General features: G+C 37.9%; 1 protein-coding gene across 20 annotated transcripts in view; it reads left to right on the forward strand.

The window, feature by feature from the left end:
- RBFOX1 (RNA binding fox-1 homolog 1) overlaps nucleotides 1-24,202 on the forward strand; it is a 907,584-nt gene that overhangs the window by 137,070 nt on the left and 746,312 nt on the right. For all 20 annotated transcript variants that reach the window (XM_054843158.1, XM_054843113.1, XM_054843119.1 and 17 more), the window contains exon 2: nucleotides 14,586-14,648. Coding sequence is in view for 4 of the 20 variants with exons in the window: in XM_054843113.1 (XP_054699088.1) it covers nucleotides 14,586-14,648 (63 nt within the window). In the remaining 16 variants the exon portion in view is untranslated. The remainder of the gene's footprint in view (nucleotides 1-14,585; nucleotides 14,649-24,202) is intronic.

Below are 24,202 nucleotides of genomic sequence, written 5' to 3' on the forward strand. Positions count from 1 at the left end.
GTTCACTGGTAGCCTGCCAGTGTGTGAGAAACAGATGCTGCTCTAATTAATAGTCAAAATTAATACCCTTCATGAATGAGAATTATTGAGGGAAGGCATTATAAACAAGTTCATTTTCTCTCAGTTTTCAGAAATTTGATTTCTTTTTTCTTCTCATGTCTCCAGCCCTGTTTACCTGAAGGGTTATCTTTTATGAATCTGGGGAATAGACATGCAAAACTCATTTAGATGGCATCAGTACACTATCCTGTAACCAGCAGAAATGAAGTTTATTTGAAGAATACAGGCTAATGTGTCGATTCTTTATGTTTCTAACCAAAGATGTGTATTCACTTTGTTAAGCAGTAGTTTTTGTTTAACTCTTCATTAGTAGCAAATAAGAAAATCCAAGATCAGTATTTCTTGTTTTCATTTCAAAATCTCATAATCTTAATATATAACTTATAATCACTTGGGCACGGGCCTTCTGAACTCCTGTTTGAAAAATGAAGGCATATTTTAGTTGTTGTTTTCGTATCATTTCGTATGCCTTTATTCACCTCTGACACTTGTTAGTGGAGCGCTACTGTTTTTCTCATGCTTGAATAATAGCACATCATCTCTGTTTTGCTTCAGTGTGCCAAGTAAAATGTGCAAAGATGAAGTACATTGCTGTCATACTATTAAAAGGATATTTTGATTCCAGGGAAGTACAAGCAGTGCATTCCTTTTGCAATAAAAATGCTAGCTTGATTAAAAAAAAATGTTTCCTACAACGAAACAGCCAATTACATTGATAGCACAGTAACAGAATGTGTAACTTGAGTAAGGATGCAACAATAAATCAAATAATGTAATTATATAAATTGAAGCATCTTTTTGAAAAGTAGGACAACAAGTTGTCTGAGTTTGTTATTTATGTAATACCAGCTTAATATCACAAGAGCAAACAGTAAGGCAGGTAAAGTACATCAAAATATTAATTACATGAACTCATGCTATAGCTTATAATAAGTGCTTACTTAGTGCTTCTTTTCAAGGGAATTGCTGATAGAAGTTAAAGCATAACATCTTGAATTATTCACAAGTATCTGAATTATGATGGGTAGATCTAAGTGATACCCAGAAGAGCTTTGATATTCAAACAGGACAAAGCACAAAGACATTTTATCAATTCTCTAAAAGTTTTGATTTATTTTGGTTTTTTAAAGATTTCTTAGTGGATAGGAGATTTGAATCATTCCTTCCTGCACACATTTTTCAAGCTACAAACTATTGTACTATAGTTTTGAAAAAAGAAAATATTTATGTTTTGGTTTAGTAGGCTAGATCTTTATCCTCTTTTAAAATAATAATAATAAAAAAAAGAATCCAAAAGAATTTCCAAAATGTTTTACAAGGTAAGATAAAACAACAAAAAAGGATGAATATAAATGTTGTCATGATTCCTTTAGACAAATCATTATCCAACAGCAACCAGTATCTGATGCTTTCAAGGTGATTGGCTACTGAGCCATGTTTAATTTGACTTGGTAAAATTCCCTTTAAGCAAGCAGTTATCTCATAGTTCTGACAATTTCTCTTAACCCTTATAAAAGGTGAAGACATATTACACTGCGTCCGGGCAGAATTTGGTATTCCACAGAAGATTAGGTGACTCAGGCTGTGATTTGCTGCTTTTAGCAAATGTGACAGCTATTTTGAATCAGTTCCTGGTAGCATAATTTTTGACGAGTTGGGTAAATTAGAGATGATGATTTAACCGTTTTAGTTGGCAAATACTGTAGGGCACTTGGTAACTCAGCTGGAAGTTGCGACAGTTACACAGTAAACAGCAGCTCCTGAGCGTTCCCTTGCATGGCTGTCGGGGTGGGCTCCTCTTCTTCCTCCCCATTCCCGCAGGAGAGGGGCAGTAGCTGGAGCAAGGGCACGTTCCCAGCACCGCTGGGTTAGTTGCTCTTAGGTCCAGAAGCCAAAGAACAGCAGAGCAGATTTTCAGGAGCATAAATTAAGTTTTGAGAAGATTCCGTCTTGTAGAAGTGAATAATACTGGAGAGTGGATTAAAACAGCCATAATTTTGGCAGTAAGGATTGTTCAGATACTCTTGTTTTGAAGCAGCGTGGAGGGCAGTTTTGAGAAGCATGCATTTTTAGAATTGGTTTAACAGCTTTGTCCTCAATTTGAGCTCATGCTACAGCACTTTTATATCCACACTAACTCCTTGGCAATGGAGGTGATCTTTTTCAAAGGCTCAATCAAGAAGTCTGTGAAGAAGAGAAGTAGAGAAGCTACTGCTTCATTTATGTATTTATTTTGAGATGTGAGTGCTGATTTTGAGGGAGAGCCCTGAGAAATGTAGCTTTGGCCAGGGGGAGGATGAGAATGGACGGTAGTTTATGCTGTAATAATCATATTTGTGTCATTGATTTTGAGATTCAGGCTGCTTCCATATTCCCTCCCCATGGTGAAAAGTGACATTTTCATTGTAATTCCATGTGGTATAAATCAAATAGTACTGTGCCGCGATCATTTGTCTCTTGTGTCCATCACCACCTCTGATCCTGAGCCGCGTGGGATGGAGTCGGACTTCCCAGCTGGATCGCTGGGCAGTTCAGGGCAGGTTTGGCAGCACGCGGGTTGCAGATTGCTTATCGCAGCGTTGGAGCTCCAGCGTCTATCCCTCACGTTACGGTGCTACGAATATAATTTGACTTGTAGTGCTGGCTGTCTTGGTGCATAGGGAATGTAAATGAAGCAAAGGGATGGGATTAAATGTGTAAATGTGGAATTGTTTCGGAAGGCAGTTCTGCAGGAAAACTTGCGATACACAGGGAAATGGTAAAGTGTTACTAATGGGAGTTATGTGAGGTTGCAGTATAAAGAATCGTTGCACAAAGTGAGAGTTGTCATTTTCAAAGGTAATATGGGGAGTAGGAAAAGAAGTAATTTAAATATGAAAAGCAACAAAATGGAATGAATCAAAGTATGACTAACAAGGTGATTTAGTGAGATGTAGGTAAGCTGGATGCAATGTGATTTTAAAAGAAAGGGGTAGATTTAGTAATAGAAATGTAGATGTTCAAAGCTAAACACAAAATAAGCCATAGTCTCTAAATGCAGCTAATGTTTAGTAGCAATATTTTCAGTGTAAAAACTATTAGGCATTTAATTATTTCTTTAATTTTAAACCACCTCCTACATACATAAACATTCACACAGAAAAAAAAGACAAGTTGCCAGGTTGTTGTAATGTAAAATAAACATTGAAAGGGAAAAAAATAAACGGGCCGTGACTTTACAGTGTCACTGTGTAAAATAAACAATGAATATTTTACTGTGAACAAAGCAATGTTGGAAAAAAGAGAAGTAAGACTGAGAGATGAAAAAAGTAAAAGAAAGTCTAAATACCACCTAGAAGCTTGGGTGGGCAGAAAAATAAAGTAGTCTGGAGTTTATGAAGGGATATTAGCAATCGCCACTTGTTGGTGACCTAATACGGGACTAGTTAGGCCACTGGTTAGATACAACGTTTGAGTAACGTGACAAGGTTTTAGATCCTTTCCAGTGATTTTAGCTTTCACAGCTGACATGCTAAATACATGCCATAAATTATCTGAAATTTGGGCAAATTCTTAAATGATTTAAAGTAGTGGATTTCTAGCTCAAAGGATTTGGCCCTGCAAAAACAAAATATATACCATATTTGATGTATTCGTATGTCTGACTAGCAAGGCAAAGACTGCATACACAATGTAACTATATTGTAGTAAAATATGTGTACTTCTTTACCAATACCTAAATATACGAAAAACATATTTTCTCATTCCATTGTTTCCCTCATTAAATGGGAAGTATTGTTGTTTATTAAAAAAAAAATTAAAAAATCCTGATTTCTTTTTAGATTAAAAACCATTCAAAGTGAGCCCTGCACTGAGGATTTGTATGCTGAGCCTGTCAGACCGTGAATCTTTATTATTACTGAGCTTTATCCTTGAGTACATAGCTTGCAATTCAGTTTGAATATTAAGTGTCAGGCTCAAATGCGCTGGTGAGAGATTTGCAGCAGCCAGCAGGTTCCTGTTCCAACCTTAGAAGCCTTTGACCTCTCTCTTCATTGATAAGTGGTCTTATTTCACATGTGTCAGCTTACTGGCGTGAAGCTCCTGATGCTGAGTGATGGAGAAGGTACCATTACCTGCAGTTTGTGATTTTTGTAGTACACTGGAAAAGGTTACAGATGAAGAAAAAGATGTGTGGAACTGGTCATTCAGAAATGTGGAGGGAAACGTGTGATGCTTACAAATCCGGTTCTTTTTCTACTTGGATATAGCACAACTAGAAAGAACTGTAGTTAAAAAAAACCCTTTTTTGTTTACAAATTGCAAATCTGGGACAAATGGTTCTGCAGAGATATATTCTCTGTGCCTGGGCTATGTATTGCATCATTTATACTTGTGCCTTTTGGTCCTTTTTCCTCCTAGGAAAATCAAAATTTGATTAGCATAGGCAGAAATGTTTTGTAGGGTGTGTTGCTCTTGGGGAAAATCTGCTTTTCCTTGACACAGCTATGTTTCCTACTTTCCTCTGATCAGAGGTGGGCATTTGAACTACAGCGTGGGACGTGCATGGAATTCCTCTATATTATGACTTTGCATTTGGTAATGATAACTATCCTCAGCTGGAAACAACAACAAATAATTCTTTTGAAAAGAAACCCAGCCCAAAGTTCTTTTATTTGATGTAAAATAAGCAATAACTTCTTTTTTTAAAATGAGTCATAGTCATCATACCTAGCAGGAGTAAATCTACAAACAAGGAACATTTATATTATTTTACTGTTTGCTTCTTTTTCATGCTGAAATCTTATTTCTTCATAAACAATAAGAATACTTTTGATAAAATAGGTAAAGATACCTCACGGGCAAAGAGAGAACTTTTGCCTTCTCTATAGAAATAGGCCTGTGGTGGGTCCCATGACCTGTGTCTGGGATCCAGCATGGTTTGTGTGACATCAGGTGGGAAGGTTGGACCCTTTCAAGACCTGATAACCTTACAGAAGCCAATTTTCCTGAAGGTTGGTAACAGTCAGCTAACCTCTATGTCCAGCGTGTCAGAGGATGCTTGTGTTTTCCCTGGTGATAAAAATTTCTTTGGATCAGAAAATGTGGAATATCTACCCAAATTAGGTTTTGTTCACAGGAAACATGCTTCAGTCAGTGGACTGTGGTGCACCCTCTCGCTATAATTTTCTCATTAGGACTCATAACTACTGTTATGTGTTACATTTTCCATGGTAATAGATGCAGCCTAGAATTGAGCTGTTTCTCTAAGAATAATCATGTTCTAAATCACAAAGCTATTGGATAAACTGCCTTTTTTTTCTTTCCCTTTTGGCAACTTTGCTTTCCCTTGTTCTGGTCATTAATTTCAGATGGTATTTATTAACTTCTAAAACTCTGAAGCAATGTCAAAATTTTCATTAAAAAAGAAGAAAAAATGGGCAAATTTACCATTCTTTACATCTGAAATTTCTTTCAAAACTGTATTGCTTATACAGGCATGATTCATTTCCTGACCTGTGATAGATGAGAGAACCATTAGTTTAAAAATGCAAAATGGAAAAACCCTGTTCTGAAAGTATAATGTTCCTACTTTTTAGTCTTTGTCGGTCTCAGGGTATTCAGTGCTAAAAGCTCACCGTTGGAATTGCGAAGAGGACTTGTCTACAGTTGCAGTTGATAGCAGTTAAGCCTTTTTCAAATTACTTGGTTATTTCTGCATCTTCTTTGAATGCCTCGTTCACTTGAATTCGTGATAAATGATCTTTTTAGTGTAGCGGGCATAGGAGTGTATTACCATGATTAAGCATATGAGTAATCGCACTGATGCTCGTGGAATTGTTCTACCTGCCCAAGAGCTTTGGTAGAATAGTCTCTATTGCAGAAGAGTAAGGAGGAAAGAAAAAAAAATGAAGAAAAGTTCTAAAGCTGTTATTTGTTAAGTGGCAGGTATGATGGCTATAGAATAGAGAAACTTGGTGCCTGGGACTTCGCCGCTTTCCTGCTGTGACTGGGGAGCTGATCCTCCCAGAGCAGGAGGCTCGTGCATTTGTAGCAAGCTGTCTTTGCAGCCAGAGTTTTGAAAGATCCCTTTTTTAAGGGACCTTTAAAAGCTGTTCAGGAACGTAACACTAATAAACCAGTCAATGTATAGAGGGTTGGATTGGATTTGGGGTTTTTTTTGTTTGATTGGAATTTGTAACTGCTTTTGAAAATATTTTCAAAGAAACAAACCAATTTGTAGTACTTTTTCAGTATATGTAACTTCTTTCATTAATCTTGAATAATTTCCAAAGTTTATTTTTTTGTTTTTCTTTCATACAGAGGTAGTTTTTACTTCTGTGTGTTTTATGCATCAGGATGGATAAACATGTGGCTATATTTTTCATGTAGCAGCCTTATGTTATCAAGAGTGCTTTTGGTACTCACATAACCATGATTCTCACCATTCTGATTTTACTGCACCCATCTCTCTCCCTTGTTTGTCCAGACTATGGCTGGTTTAAAAAAAAAAAAAAAACCAAACAAAAACCAGAAAACCTTGAAAAGATCTAAAGGATCTTTGAGTGTCACTGCTAGTTTTACAGATTTTTTTTCCCCTTTCTGAGCTGTGAGTTCTGAAACTCTGATATGTGCAATAATATAATATTTAAATATATTGATCAGTCTTTGTACTTTGGCCAGTTTGATCAGTGTTATTGCAGGTGAAGATACACATTTTAACATTGTAGTGGCATGAAATGAGAGTAAGAGGTGTTCCAAGAAAGAAATAGAGATCAATTATATTAGATTATGATAAAACCCATGGTCATTATTACAAACAAATATTTGATAGGAGTTAGTGATGTTTGTAATTACAGTAGTCCTACTCTAAGGAGAGGCTTGATGGTCTGGCAAAGTGCTGACACTCTGGGCTGGCTTTGGCTGGGTAGAGTTAATTTTCTTCACAGTAGCTAGTATGGGGCTATGGTTTGGATTTGTGACCAAAACAGTGTTGATAACTCAGGGATGTTTTTGTTGCTGCTGAGCAGTGCTTACACAGAGTCAGGGTCTTCTCTGCTTCTCACCTCACCCCACCAGCGAGTGGGCTGGGGGTGCACAAGGGGTTGGCGGGGACACAGCTGGGACAGCTGACCCCAGTGACTAAAGGGATGTTCCAGACCTTATGACGTCATGCTCAGCATATGAACCTGGGGGAAAGCTGGCCAGAGGGCTGCTGTTCAGGGACAGGCTGGGCGTTGGTTGGTGGTGAGCACTTGTTTTTCATTTGCATCACTTGTCTTGCTTGGGTTTTATTACTCTCTCTTTTTATTGTTTTCCTTTTCATTACAATTAATAATAATAATTAGTATTAAATATTAAAGTGTTCTTATCTCAACCCATGAGTTTTCTCGCTTTGACTTTTCTGATGCTCTTCCCCACCTTACTGGGGCAGTGAGCCGCAGCTGGGTGATGTTTAGTTGCCGACTGGGGTTAACCCGCAGCACTGTTTGATGACTTCTCTCGAAAGTTTGAAAGCACTGAAGACTTTAGTCATTGACTGAGTGTGCATGCAATTACAATAATTGGTGTAAGGCATTTTTGATGTACAGCACTGTAAAAATATAACTTGACTAGGGTTTTTTCAGAACTCTTTAAACCTAATTTGAAATAAAGAAGTAAAAACATCACTAAAAACCACTAAGGCAGGAATGAATCTCTGTCATGTGTAGGCTTGGAAAGGAGGGGAATTAGATGAAAACACCACAAAATTTTCAGGTTAAACCCTCGAAGATTGTATTTCTTTTTTGAGAATTTCATTAGTAATTTGTGTGAAAGGGAATAATGACCTTTGCTCCCATGCAGAGGGGGGTTGCCTATGGAGGACAGGTAGTCATCGCTCAGCATGAGTTCTGTGCAGTCTGTAGAAAATGCCAATCATATTCTTAGCGTCACCACCATTTAGGCAGTAAGATATTTTGATTATTAACTTGGGCTTTTTTTTGCAATTTTCTGAGAGGCCGAGGTTGTTCCTAAAGGGCTATTTAGTATGTTGTAGAAAACAATTTAATTTTTTATTTCTTTATTGAGCAAGTATTGAATTATGAAACAGAAAACTAAAATATTGTTAGGAATATAATCAGTGAAGTACCTCACAGTGTGCTTTTTTTCCCTCTCTTACTTTTTCTCCCACAGTGCAGTTGATGTCCTCATGTATTGTTGGGACATTAATCTTGATAATGGCAATAGAATGCTATGTATTTTTGAAAAATGGATCTGAAATGAAACGCTTAGTGAAGAAGTCGGAACTGAGGTTTTGATGCCATTTGCTATATCAACCATGTCTATATCCAGATTTCCTACCTTACTGTGATTCCATTTGTCTTTTCCCAATATTTCTTTTGCTTTCATAACGAGTTTACCATTATACTTAATACTACAGTTTTTATGCTATGATTCAGAAAATACTTAAATATCTGCATAGCCTCAGTCACAGGAATAACCATTTTGAACTCAGTGGCTACCGTATATTTAATACAGTAGGTATTTATTAAAAAGTTCTGGCAATTTCAATCATTATCTCAGGCTAGGGGGATATATCTTGCTGATGATGCTTTTATCTCAAATGAGGTATGGAAATACAAAGATCGAGGGTATCACAGTCTAGTTCTGTCCATAGCCTGTACGATGCTGCTGTACTGTAGGGCTCAGGGGAGGCACAAAGAACTTTTTGTGCAACTTGTGCAATATTTGTTAAATCATCAATAATTTAACAGATGCATTTTTACCTCTGTAATAAAAGGCAATTATGAATGTGGTGGTCATTACGATGAGAAACTGCATATGTTTCAGTTAATATGTTGAAATTCTTGTCTGTTACCGGTCTCTTGTCATCATGTTGCACGGAATACTTGCTAAGGGGCACAGCCCTAAAAATAGGAAACTCATACTACAGAATGGTTTCCAAGGGTCCAGGACAGAGCTGAAGTCAGTTCTGTTCCCACCTTTCAACTGTCTCCCCTCATTTACAGATATAAGCATACAGAATAGAGTATCAACCAACAAACATAATGCAGAGCACTAACATTTGGCCTTAATATTTCAAATAAGTTCTTATGCCAAGAACAGTGATTCAGTTTCAAATGCCATTTGGACAAATTCCTACTCACATTCACCAAATCTCAATATTTGTCTTCCTATCATGAAGAAAACTTCCATGATTCCTGCGTGCAAAAATACGCTGTCTGTACTCCTTGGATTCCAATTGTGCTGGATGCCTTCTTACTTTGGAGAGAAAAATTTACTTAATTTTGAGAGATCGAACATTGAAACCTCATAGAAAATTATTTTCACAGGACTTTACTCTTCATTTTACAGTGAATATTTCCAGAATATTATTCTTTGCAGTGAATACTGTATGTACTATATATGCATTCTTGACTATACTTTTGGTGTAATTGGTTATACTTTTCCCTTCTACACAAAACTTCACTCTTGACGTTATATCAAATGTTTTTCTACTCCTTGAGTTTCTTCTGTATCTACTTCACAGAGTACAGTCTGTGCTTAGTGCTTCATTCTTCCTAAGATTCTCATCCTTTAGAAAATTGACCCAGGGCACCTTGCTTCCATCCTGCTCTTGTCACACAGACAACGTTCCCTGGCGACGCCGGGCCACCTTTCCGTCACAGGACTCCTAGCAGCAGCGCTTCTAAGAGGAAAAGCCAATCAATGAGAATCTGAACACAAATCTGTCATGAGGCTGGTGATGTGATTGCATTGATTGCCAGGTTTAAGCACCGTGATTTCACACATAGACGTCCTAGGGCCTGGTGTCAGATGGCTGCTTCTGAAGAGAAGGGAGCCAGGACCTGAGTCCATGCAGGCCATGCCCTCCCCTGTGGAGGGCAGAGGCTGGTGCTGGAAATGGGGTCTGTCCACTGACAGCCCCAAGCAGGGTGCTGAACCAGACCCATGACCCATCTGGGGCATCCAGTCAGGAGCAGCAGTTCATTGGGACAGAGCGAGGACAGAGACAAGGTGAAAATGTGGGTGCAGGAAAGAGGACTGAAGGACAAACTGGAGAGCAGATGCACCGTAGGTCTAGGGGGTCAGCCCAGGACACAGGTTGCCTACAACTCGTGTCCGAGGTACGTCCAGGGCTGGAGATGAGTAACCCCACAGTATAGTTTAGGCCAGGGGCCAGAGCCTGAGAAATACTTCCCCCCCCCCCCCCCCCCCCGCCCCCTTGTGATAAGAAACCCTATTATGTCAAATATTCATTAGAATGATCACATCGCAAAAAATAGCGGTAATAAGGTGATGCTCAAGACTTATGATTGAATTTAATGGTAAACAAAGTGCTGCTAGAAATGCTCAGTAAATGGTTTCAATCTACCTCTTCTAAGGCTAATCGGTGCAGTGAGATTCTCTATCTACATTGAGTATGCCAGAATAAATATCAAATATAATTTATTGTATTCCAGTTGCATTTCTTTTTTTTTCTTCTTTCCCCTTTTTTTAACCTGATGTTCTAAGGATTTCCTTTTAGTGCCTACAAACATCTCCTTTTGACAGACAGTGCAAATTAAAAGATATGGCTACGCAAAGGAAACTGGAACCCAAATATGCCCCCTGGGTTTTCATTTACAGTTAGAAGCTACAGACACAATTACTGCTGACAGAAATTCAGAAGCCAGTGGCAGAGTGCATGTGGCAGTAGACTCATGCCAGGCAGTAATTGGGAAGATTATTTTTAATCAGAGCATATCCTACAGCCCAAACATTAGAAATCTCTTGTAAGGCTGACAGGAAATTAAACGGAGACCAAACAAAAAAAGCCTCAAAATAGAAGTAATATGGTTAGAAGTCTAATGATGGCAAGACTCACTGCTTGTTGTATTTGGCTCTTATCTAAAGGGAATGACTTTTAACTTGCAGCAACAGATATCATTGTTTAATTGCTTTTTTAGAACAGAATTAAAATAAAAAAATACCAGATTAGATCAATTTATAGGTAGGCTTTTGATAAAGGTGTGAAGCATAGGTGTTAAGTCAGGCTTAGTAATTGTGTATATGTATTAGTAGTAGTTTTTATTACTGCTTTGGGGTGGGGTTTTTCTTTTCTTATTTAATATAATGCTTAAGGGAGCTACTTCGATGGAAAAATAATACAATGTCTGGGATACTCTTGGAACGGCCAGGTATGGTAACTGTTTCTGAAGGCTGCGTGGCCTGGGGCTGTCTGTCTCGGTGACCCTGCAGAATGAGCTCTGCTCCTTTGGGCTGCCTGGGCAGGCTGCCCTGAGGGACGAGAGACCGGGGGATCCTCAGTGCTCGTCTGTGCACCTGAAAATGCAGCTTTTCCATGTTTCAGTGAATCTTAAAACCTCTTCTTTGCCAGACTTTTATATACATACTTAGCGGGGCTTCTAGTCGCCCCTTCTCACGTTTCCGTTTCTTGGAAAAGACCGGAGCCGTGCGGAATGGGAGCTCTCCTCTTGATCCCAAGGAGGCTGTTGCCGTTCTTCTATGTGCCTGTCACATCTAAATGCTGTAATATCAGATTGCAAGCAAAATGTTGCTAATTGCGTATTTATTTCTGTGTGATAGGAGCGCTAAACAAAAGCCTACTTTTTATTTTTCTAAGATATATGACAGTAGTGGAAAACAAAATTTAGCGTTAAAAATGCCTATCTTGTGTTTCTCCACGAGGCTGCTTTTAGCTGTGTGGACAGTCTTAATGGCGTTGCATGGCAGTACAAAGAATAATAAGGTATAACGTCAAAGTCCGTCATAGTCAGCTAGCTTATCCGGAGCCTTGTAAATAGAATTTTATCAGAATGTAGTTTGTTTTCCACAAAACTATTAGCATTTTTCAGCTGTATTTCCTTCTACTGAAAACTGCTACATAGAATCATGTGAATAAGACTGAAAAATCTTGCTTGTCGTTTAGATACGGCCTGAGGAGCTAGATAACAAATAAAGGATGCTTTGTAACGGCTGCAGTTTCTGCAGAGTGCTCTAGGAGAGACCTGGAAATACAGCGATGTGCTTTGTAATACCTGACGGGCCTCGGTCACCATCCGCCCGCTTTGCGAGGGGCTGGGGGGCACCGCGCAAGCAGCCTGCCTTGCCCGCCCTGCGTTACGTAGGAGGGCTGCGCTGGCGCAGGAGGAGGAGGATAGGGACTGGTTGTGGAGCAATCTCAACGAACCTTTGTAAAGTTTGTAAACGTGCCGCTCTTCCCGTTGTGCAACAAGAGGGTGAGAAGGTGCCTGCGGCGTGGGTCCGCTCTGGTTTTGGCAGGGGCTTTTAGACCGTTTGTTTTGAGGAGATCCTCTCTTTGCTTGTATTCAGATTGCTGAATATTTTAAAGAATGTCTGCAGGCAGTAGAGCATAAAACTTTAATATTTCTATGTGGAGGAGATTAGAGAGGGGTTATACGGCACTGTAAAAGTAGACAAAATGAATAATTACTCTTTGGTTAAATATTAATGCCAAGTTAATTGTTTTAGAGGTAACTATTTTTACAGTTTCTCATGCATAATACAGTAGTACTTTGTAAATTACATACAAAAGTATATTCTTAATTTTTCCTGGAGTTGCACACAGGCTTAAAGTTCTGTACATCTTATTTCTGTGTGTATTCTGAGCTTCCTAAGTCACTACAGTGTACAACTGCAGGATAAATAAAGGAATACTAGCAGTAGCAGCTGGGAGTATGTTTCTAAAATTAATGATAGGTAGCATTATGCTAAGGAGAAAGTCTGCTAGGATTGAGTAGTCAAATGCAAGTCTTTGAGAAAAGGAAAATTAATGTACTATAACCTCAACGAGGGAGCATTTTAATCAGTATAAATTCTGAAAAGTGCAAGTTTGCATTTGAAAAATCACAGTGATTTCAAATTGTGAAACACAAGTATCTGATGGAGAAAACATGGGAGACTTAATTTTCAATTATTCAATTCAATTTGGTTGACCATGAACAAGTTTCACTGTGGCATTACAAGATAGCCCTAAATCAGACATCAGTTTTGAAAATGTAGGCTAATTACTTAAGAAATACTTCGCCTTGGAGATTTTTAAGGAACTCTTGATGCCGTTAATTTACCTTGTGTTGTACTCGGAGATATCTTTGATGCCACACAAAGAAACGCTACCCAGAAAGGACAAGATGCAGTAGTTCTAACGTATAGTTTAGGTGCATATGCAGCCTTCTTATGTGAGCTACCTTTTCTATAGTATTTGTATATGTTTATGGCTCATTTTATTTCATAAACAAAAAGAAACTTGTGTCTTCAGCTCAGAAATTGATTCATGGGGGGGTTGGCAGTGAGACAGTTGCAGTTACTGCTAGGAGCTTCAGTTGTGAAGTTGGGTCTGTCTTTGATAGATACTCTCCTTGTGATGTCCCTGCTCAAAGGAGACCACAAGTATGTTTTGTGTTGCTGATTGTCCCTTTTTCAGATTCTGAAGTTGTTGAGGGTTTTTTCAGTATGTGCAATAGTTGCAGCGTTACCTAACACGCTTATAGAACGTGTGTCTTTCTCCTCAGCTGCGTTAGAGATAACCGCTACTGAGTTTTGATTTACCCATTTTTTTGTTGTTGTTGTTTAAAATGAAATCACCTATGAGGAATAACATATTTTGTGAAAAAATATTCAATATATTTACTGTTTGGAATTTTGTTGAAGTGGATAAAAAGTATATTAAATTTATCTATGGAATGTTTTGGTAATACATAGACCTAGGTATGTATTTTCTTCGAAGACTCAGCATATGTACGGTGGTTTTATTTTCAAGAGTATTTGTATCAGAGAGTATATACTACCATTTGCACATGGAAATGAAAAATGCATTTAGGGAGAATCTGTTCTGAAAAACATGGCTGAGCTTCCTGTAACTTCTAAAATTCAGTGAATAATTCAGTAAAATATTAGATGTCACCAGCTGCTCATCAATAAGAAAAAGTGGCATGGAATAGAATGTTACCCTATTCTAATTCCCAGCTATCTGCATGTATAATATACTTTGGGTAGCCCCTTTTGTTTATGTATTTTATGATCATTTTCTTTTGCAAAATTGCTTGAAATATTCAATTGAAAAATACACAAGAAGCAGATCACAGTTGTGTGTTCCTATTGAAACAGAAACCTATACTGGGGAAAATTTTGAACTATGGCATAGTAATCACATGTCTGGTTTAGTAAGTTAGTTCCGAATGCAAACATAGGATTTAGATTTCAAATAAATTGCAGACTGCCTGGAAATTTTTACTGTCCATTGAATGATTAATAAATAAATAATAAAATCTTTGTTGGTATCTGTGAATCAATAAGCAGATTTTGCTGCTTGGCTTCGTACTACAATAAAAATGCAATTATGACCCAATAATGTGTGCAGCCCTTCTTGTGAAAGCCCAGGTAATGCATTATCAATTTTATTTTTTGTAACAACACTTTGAATTTTAAAGCCTACCTTAAGTCTTCCATGGGTGCAGGGCACAAATATAGTCTCCTTTGAATCTCTCGCTTGCAGTAATAATGTATTTTTCTTTTCTTAGGAAACTACACAGAAGCCCCATGCAAGTGGTGCCTATTGTTTTCATGATCGGAGCCTTCTTTCTGTAAGTGCACTACTTTTTATTGTTGTTTGTTTAGTTTTTTTCCTTGGAATTTGATTGACATCTCTGTTGTGCTGTCATAATGAATAAAGAAATACTTTGGGCGTCACGCCTTGCCATGCTGATGCTGGACTGCAGGACTAATAGTCCCTGAGTACAAGATCTGATACCTTTTAGTCTTCAGTGACCAACAGCTTCCTAGTGACATGCTTAGAGAACATCTTCCCTGTTGCTGGTCGTATGTTTGTGCTTTTCTCTTGTATTTCCCTTTTACATGTTAGGGTGATGTTACTATTATGTTTATTTTACTTTTGGCTGATTCTGTCAGAAATAAATTACTTTGTATATAGATTAGTCACAGACACTCTTCTGCCGTAGAACAGCTATGGACAATTCATCATGCTTTCCTTTTTAAATGCACTCGTAATGTCAGAATAGGGAAGATCATGAATTAAGCTCCAAAATTTATAGGACGTGTCAAAACGTATTTGTGCTGATTAATTTTTAGCTTTTTTCCTTCCTGAGAAGAGGCTTTCACATCCAGACTATTTGTTGCTCTTTCATACTTGGAATTTATTTTTTCTTGTAAAGTTTTTCATTTTAACACATACTTAGAAACAATATTGATTAAGAGCTTTTTAATCAGGATATAACTTTCTATAGTTGTAATAATAAATACAGAAGTATCAGAAAAAACTAAGTGTATGATTCTTGGTAGATGTGTATTTGATACTTCTCAAACAGTTTTTAATAATCCTCTGCTTAAAATAAACTACAATGCTCTAACATTTTGTATTGGGGAATAAGCAAGGCTTGTTCTGTATTGGGCTGACTGAATATATTTATGTTTTATATACATTTATAAATACACTTTTCTTTGTTCTACGCGTAGAAAGAAGCTGCACATGTGTATTGACAAAATAATAGATTAACTTTTTTGTTCAAATGCATTAATATCAGCAGTTGAGTTCTGCCCCAGTACACCAAGTTTGGTGTCATTGAAAAAATTAGACCTACAGTCTTTGTTAAAAGTAAGAGTTTTATATTTATTCCTCTACACTGAACACAATCTTCCTCTTAATGTCTTTGAAAAGAGATTTCATTATTTCAAAAAGACTGCCTGGCTTACAGGATAAAAAAAAAAAAAAAGCCTGTTCATCTTGAGGACAGATTTAAATCAATTCTGTAGTGCTCAGCATGCTTGTTGCTTTTAGCTTTTCCTCTGTCATGGACAGTATTTTCTATCACCGAATAACCTTACAGCTCTTAGCAGAATTTGATGCGATTGACAGCTTTTGTTAGAAAAATTCTGTTAGAAATTGCAAGAATGAGGTTGGGGTTTCTAACCCATGGGAGACAGTGGTCCCCAAGATAATTACTGGCATGTTTTTAGGAAGCTAACATTAATTTGACTGTGAATATAGTGCTTCAGTATCTATAAATGTAGTTGAAGGAAAAGATATTAATCTTTCTTCAACAAGCTAAAGCAGAGATTTGGGATATATGACAAGAAAAAAGAAGAAAATACTCATTTGGAATTTGGGGAAGGTTTAATGCTGCCAAATCTCAATGTGCATAATTGGTTTTATTATTTTCCCTTGTGATCATAACCTAACCAGCACAATGAATATCAATCAACTTGTAGGGCTAAGAGGTCATTTTTTTTACCAAGCTGAGACTGAAGTCCAGCATGTTGCCTGGTAACAGACTATGTAGATGAGTTGGCTCTTAAGTACACCATATGGCTGGGCGTTGTGCCCTATTCACCCGTGACATGGTGTACACATGTAGTACATTACTGATTATAAAATGGTTTGTCCCATTCCCTTATTTAGAAGAAGCATTTAAAAACAGCAATACCAATCCAACACAGACGTGTTAAGATTATGGAATCGTATGTGATGAAACGAATTGTAATTTCTGTCACAAATGTCAAAAACCCCATGTAATAATCACAGTAAACCTTGTGTTCAGTATGCTTCAGTTGAATTTAAGTATAATTTATAGCTGTGGTTGCTTTACAGTATTTTTCTATTTCATTTTGACAGCCAAATATGTTGCGGTAAGTATAGTTTTAACAGTTTAATTACAGAGAAATCATGCATTTTAAAATTTGTTTTTGTAATGTCATTGGTTGATTCTACCGGGTAGATAGCCTATGGATTTATTTGGCATTTGACCTTCTATTAATTGTGCAATAATGTCTACAGTACTCAACCAAAGCTGCCGTGCGTTGAGCAAACCAGTAAACAAAGCAATAAAAGTTCCAGAAAACAACAACTAAAAATAAACACGACAGGCAAAGGAGATAGAATTGTTCCAAGCACACAATGGAAAATCAAGGACAAGGAGTGACTGGCAAGAAGTTCGTAGCAGAAACGGACGTAAAACCTAAGTCAGCAGAGTCCTAATTCATTCCCTTAAGTGGAGCGTTTTTCCCGTTCCATTATCATGAACTGGAGCCCATGAGGGTGGGAATACTGCAGAGAGCAGTGGTAGGCAGCAGCACGGTCCATGATTCTGTGCTCTGGCTGTCATATGCCCGTTAAAATTGAAAGACAAGAAATGGGGTTGATCTTGTGTGTAATGACAATGATCTGCACAAGTAAAATGGCAGATCACTGACTGATAGCCCAGTTCAGAAGGCTGGACAGTTAGCAGTGGTTATATTGCGTTTCTCTGTGCCTAGCTTATTTGGAAAGATGAATTATTGTGCTTAGCTCTCCCCTATGCAGCTCCCTTGCCTAAAGCTATAATTCGTTGGCAAAGCAGCCATTTCTCTTTGGCATTCCACCTAAGTTCTCCGAAAATAGTTCAGAAAAAAGTAGAAGAGACCTGTTGTCCTTTCTATGTTTTGCAGAAAGTTCACACAGTTGCTTTTTGAGAGAAAAGGTCTGTATTCTTGCCCATTTTATTGGTTTTTCTTAATCCTTAGATTGTATATAGTTGCTACATAGATTGCTAAACATACTGTTGTTAAGTGATGCCATTCTTTTATTACTAACAGGTTTCCTTGGCTAGATATTTTTAAGGTAATAGAGAAAGGGTGAGAGTGTGATGCTGCTCCATGTTAATTTGATAGTTGCATCCTTTGGAAGATCTGCCACAGCTATCCCCGTTTTAAGCCCTGGTGGATGTAAATGCGTGTATGCAACTACGCCGTTGTTCTCCAAACAGCCTTATCTTCACTTCTGCTCTCTGTCAGTGACATGGAACTAGTTGCTGTGCTGTAAAGGCCTATAAAGCCATTGAAAGAAAGGCATTTAAACCCCTTTTCCCTAATTTGAGAGCTGTGTTTTCTTTTGAATTATTAGCATGTTGAAATAAGTAACAGAAAAATAGCTATTATTGCATAGAAAATATTTTATTATTGGAGATTATGGGTCCTTTTCCCCCCCTCCTTAAACACATCTTTTAAAATTGTCAATACGGTAAATCTATTTTGCAAAACAACATAGCATTCCACAGAGGAATCTGAGGAGTTTAGTATATGATCTAAGAATTTCTACCTGAGAGGCATGAACAAAATAATTGTGAAAGAGAGCTATTATAAAATATCATAATTCTCTTGGAAAGAAACCAATATTATAACCTTTTTCTAATAAATGGATAAGGAAAAAAGATTTTAATGATTGCATTCTTATTTATTCATCTTGCTGTATTCTAATGTAGTCTGAATGATAGTAATAGTCTAGAGAGTTGAATATTTTTAAAATTGCAGCACTTTGAATTACTGATATCTGTGAATTACAATAAAAAAGGGTTGAAGAATGGTAGTTAGATAACGTAAATGAAGCAGTACGTTCTGCTCCATTACTTCATCTGAGCTTGGATGGGGAACTGTTTAGTTGTTAGTATCTGCTCCATTGTCATATTATTCAGTGTTGTTTTGCGATATCTTCAAATATCTTCAACAGTTATTGTAGGAATTCATTAAGGACCAGAAGCAGTGAGGCATTTACACGCTCCTAATGATAAGCAGGAGAATATTCTCATGGATGTTTTTTCTTCAGAAAAAGCTTAACTAAGGGAGCTAACCCCGACCTGTGGTTGAATTTTTTCCTAGTGCTGGTGCAAGATAATTCAGTTTTAGGTGGTTGATCTGTGGTGGTTACTTTTCCATTAGTTAGATACATGTTCAGTTAGATATGACCGATCTTTAACTCTTTCCTGCATAGGGAACTAAGTATACTACCTTTGTGTGGTTTAGGGCTTTTTTTTTTATGTCTCCGTGTTCCAATGTTTACCTTATTTCATTTCCTATAGGGGAAGAAAATGTTGTTTTCTTTTGTTGGGTGTCACTAATTTGAAGTTTATATCAGTAAAATCTCTAACGATCTTAGACAAAAAGAGCAACTATGTGGTAGCAGGTTTACATGAATCACTGTTAAGCCGCTGCTATAATTTATGATTACCTAAATTGTAAAAGGGCAGGGGTTTATGTTTGTACAGTGTGCTTAATCACTACTGCAGATAATTATATATGTATGTATGTATTTAAGCATGTAAAGAATTTAGAAGTTACTCTCTCAAAGCAGATTAAAGAGCATAACGCTTACTGAAATTGCATAGGACACACTTTTTGAAAACAAGAGACAGACTCCTAGCACAAGTGGTTTTTTGGAAATACTACCCAAGATTATTGTGAACAGTAACTCCGTAAGGAGAATTAGCTTTGTAATTCACGCTTGGTTGTATACAAATGTACGTGTAAAGAAATATCTAATAATTTCTTCTCTTCTTCCTCTCTTTTAAGAATGCGGTCAGTATTTCTTTCTGATGGATTCCTCTGTGAACTTTCTAAATCCTCCGTCTTTGTAAGTGGTGTTTCACGTCTACCAAGTAAAAGCTATAGGGGTTGAATATGGATTAACCTTAGGATCTGAATTTGCTGTACGTAGCAGCCTGTTTTCTGACACAACTGAGATATTTGCTTCGTAAACGTTCTATTGCAGACACTTTCTTTTTCAGGCATTATGAAAATTTTCACATGCATGTAAACACTCAGCTTAGAATACTTCCGTTGGCAGTTGTATACACTCTGGATATTCTCCAGATTACAGCATTAAGATGTTTTTGATCAAGTTCATTTCCATAGCGTTGTGGCATTTAAGAGATATCAAGTCCCAAAATTCCTGTGAGATTACTATGTGTCATTATCTCTTTATTACAGAAGGAGAAACCAGAAAATTGAACAGCCTGACTGATGTGCCAGGAGAGGGAGCAGAGCAGAGCTAGGATTTGAATTCATATTTTTCAAATCCCAAATCATTGCCTCCGTTACTGGGCCATCTTTCCTCCTGCTCTCCCTCTAATCCAATACCTTTTATTGTTAATGATTTTTTTACATTTAACAAGTGAAAAAGAACTTACAATTTCATGCTCTCTCCTGTCTTATAAAAAATTGAAAATTTTCCTCAAGAAAATCATGCAATTATTAGTAAAGTCCTATCAGCATAGCTCAAAGCTAATTGAAATTTAACAGTCCTCATGATGATCTGGGTCATGTCAAGGGTGTTAGCATTCTTTAATAAAGATATACACTTGATCCTTTTTTCTTTTTCTTTGAAGAGCTTACAGACTTCTGTAACTTTTTCTGATAATGCTAATTGTGCGCAGTGAAGGTACAGTCATTGCAAGCGCTTGGGTAGTTCAGTATAGCAAATGTTAGCTGTAGCATTGATATTCTGGGCTTTGGGGTGTGTTAGCAGGCCAGGGTTCCTGGAGGGTTCATTTCTGTGTTGCTGCGTTACTGCTACCGTATGTTAAAGTCTGTGTGTTACACATCTTCAGCGCAGTTGCTGCCTGAGCACAGCCAGTTCAGGTAGGATTGTCTTAGAGGGTGGCAAAACCGTGAGCCTGCAGCCGGGCGGGCGTGCAGAATTTTGCAAGAAAAGCTTGGTAAGTCAGGCCTATATTCGATCGGGAATCACTCTGTCCCTGCACACGATGCGTTCATAGTTGATCTAATGCCTTGTGCATTGTGTGTTGGATCCGAGATCCTGCTGAGCTATGTCTGGATGCAGCACTGGGCACAGGTGGGATAGCATATTATTGTTTCACTGGGGGAGTATCTTTACTGCTACTGTTCATGGAAATGAACAGGAGTTTTGGATTGTAATAATTCGATTAGATGTGGGGAAGATTGAATTTCCCCTCTTTTTTTTTTGCTATTACATTTGAGGTTAGTTACTAAGTTGACAAGTCTGTGTTGTAACGTTTTATTCCTGTGTAGCTCGTGCACAACCAATAAATGACATGCTATGTGTGAATTTTTACAGATCCTGCAAGACATGTTAGAAACCATCTAACTAATGGCTCTTTAAATTTTGAATATGGGATGGCAATTTGAAAATGTATCTTTGGTGAGGAAGGAGAATGCTGGGAAATAAGAACAAATCTGTTGATGTCAAATGAAACATTTATCCGTATTCTACGTAGTTTAGGAGATTTAGAAAGATAAAGCAGCATATGAGTTTGACAGAATGCATTTTATTTGGCAACATTTACTCTTCCTTCAGAAATTGAACTGTACATCTCAGAACTGCTTCTGACTGTGGACCTTTCTATAAGCTCACTAGCAACTATGGGAGTGTTCTAGCACTGATCGCTGGGATTTAGCAACTTGGGATTTCTCACCAAGGAGTTAAGCCTATATCTTTTACAGTACTGAAATACATTTACATCTGTTAATGCATTAATGAAAGAGATTTGTCTGTGACCTACTGCAATCATACAGGGTAAATTTGGGCAGATGGGTCAAAGAACAGAGTTCTTGTCTGTGTATGTCGAGGGAGGAAAGCACCACTCTGTGACAGACGGTATGCTGGCGTGTTTTAGCTTCTCTCTGGAGAAGCAGTTGGCCAAGTGCTTTAGATGAGGCAGGTCTCCGAGACCAGCACACAGGTCATATTCAACTACCATGTACTGTATTTCAGTCTTGGATGTATCTCCTTTATACTGACAAAGTCAAGAAACCCATTTACCTGTATGTGGTGGGGGTGACCCTGGCTGGCAAGTTGCTCACTGCCCCTAGTGCGATGTGAGAGAGAATCAAAAAGGTAAAAGCGAAGAAAAAAAACCCTTATGGGCTGAGATAACACAGTTTAATAAGTGAAGCAAAGCAAAATAAGGAATTAATTCACTATTTCCCATTGGCAGGCAGGCGTTTCCCTGTTTCCAGGAAGGCAGGGCTTCGTCACCCATAACGGGAAGACAAATGCTATAACCATGAACGTTCCCCCCTTCTTCCTCTTTTCTATGCACTTCTAGTGCTGAGAAAATCATCTGGTCTGGAATATCCCTTTGGTCAGTTCAAGCCAGCTGTCCCAGCTGTGTCCCCTTCAACTCCTTGTGTACCCCCAGTCCACTGGCAGGGGAGGCAAAGAGAGGAAAAAGAGGGGGGGTGGGAGGAAAAGAAAACCTTGATGCTGTGCAAATGCTGCTCAGCAATAGCCTGACAATAGCAATAACACTGATGTGGTATCAACACTGGTTTAGTCACAAATCCAAAACACAGCACCATATGGGCTGCTATGAAGAAAATTAACTCTATCCCAGTCAGACCCAATACACTATAAAACTGCTGCTTTTCTTCACTGTGAAGTTTCTGCTTCCTTCATCTGCACCCCAAAGGACCAGATTTTTATGAGCACTTCTGGAAAAGAGACAGAGTGGTGCAATAGAATCACTGCAGGGGTGGTGGTTTTGTTTGAGGGTTTGGGGGTGTTGTTTTTTTTTTCCTTGAGAGATATTTTGCACAGCTAAATGACCTAGTTAAAAAAATAATATATATATATATATACACGTAGGGTCTACACTGAGAAAAGATTGATCTGAAATCCTTCACAAATTATGTTTTTATCAAGACCAAGTTGTTGTGTGCTATTGATTTTTAGATCCGCACAGTCTACAAGTAATAAAAGTTGCAACGCCAAAATAATTTAAGGTGGTTTTCTGTCTTTTGTATAAGCCAGGTTAGGATATTGAAGTACAAATCAATTGCTTTGCTGCTCAGATTCCATGAAGCCCAGAAGAAAATTTCAGCATGAGTTATGGTTTCCAAATGTTTGTATTTTCTGGTTCTGAGTCTTATCCTACAGGCAGTAGGGCTTGTTTTGTCTGACAAGCTTTCCTGCAACTTGGTCACTAGTAGTACAACAGATAGTTATAAAGAAAAGCATGCCTACACAAGGCAGAATCCATCACAGGTGACTCCTATCCTAACAGCAAAAATGTGAAATGTAATTATGCAAAAATCACTTGCAAATAGCAACATCTAGCAACATCTACACAGGTCTGAAGGTACAAGGGCAATGACAAAGTGCTAGCACTCCCATCTGTTTGTGGCTGGTCTGTATTCTCCCACGTTCACTGATGCACGCTTTCAGAGATGATCAATTTTACTACTCAAACAGTGGGAATATTCAGACGATAGGATTTGAATGTATTGGAGCAGAATCAGTTTCAAAGGGGTGGCTTTGTCATTCAAGTCAAAAATTCTGAATACGTGAATTGTGGGGCTTCAAATAATATGCATCTGCAAATATTTTATTCTAGCTCTTAGCTACTGATGAACACGCTAATAAAACAAAGACAGATACTACAGAAGTAATTTTTATGGCAGATCAATGCAATTTCTTATTACTGACTCAGGAATGTTAATTTAAGGAATGTGGTTAGGAGGATATAGATTTACAACCTACAGGTGTGCTTAAAACAATATACTCCGTGTTTATTTAATAGGTTGTAGGAAAAAAAAAAGTTCTTTTATACTTGATGTTTAACTACCATAGAAAATCTGCATTTGCATAACGATGCATATCATTACAGCTAGGGTTTTATTTGTGCTTTATTGTGTACTGAAGGGAGAGAGCAGTAAAATTCTTCAGAGAGTACTTGTAAAGCAGCTCTAAAGTTCACTTGTTGAAATGCTAAAAAGGTTTTGTACCATCTGATGTGTGGTTAAATGAAATAGAATGATTCTTTGTAGTTTTATGGATATTTGTATCATGTTCTGGTTGGCCCTAGAAGCCACTTCAATGTAACATGATACAACTCTTTCATGATTCATATTCTTAAAGAAAATAGACCATATTTAAATTTGCCGTGGTTGTGTCCAGTCTGTCCACGTGATATCAATAAATTATTTCCTTGGGCCCATTGGCCCCAAATGGAGGCCCTTGTAAACAACCCCCTAACTAATGCTCCTCCGTGATATCCAAGGGCTATCTCCATATTTTCTTGGGCAACCTTTATTATTGTTCCAAGTGGTCTGAAAAAGTGGGGATTTACCACCCATACTGTTTTGTTTCCACCCAGTGTGGAGACTTCAGTAACAGTGTGCTCCAGGCTCATTCCCCTGCCTCTCCTTTCTGTTTCATCCCCCTTCTCCTCCTCATGGGGTGTTTCTCCTGCTTCCCTCAGGTCTGGGAATTAAGTCCTACATGGATTCATGCTTTATTCCAGGTGGAGATATTGTCCCTTCTTTATATACTTTCTGGGCTTGATGTTAAAGGAAGAGAGGAAAGAAAAACAGCATAGCCCTCCCATTGCTT

This window comes from Grus americana, chromosome 15 (assembly GCF_028858705.1).
Source record: "Grus americana isolate bGruAme1 chromosome 15, bGruAme1.mat, whole genome shotgun sequence".
NCBI lineage: Eukaryota > Metazoa > Chordata > Aves > Gruiformes > Gruidae > Grus > Grus americana.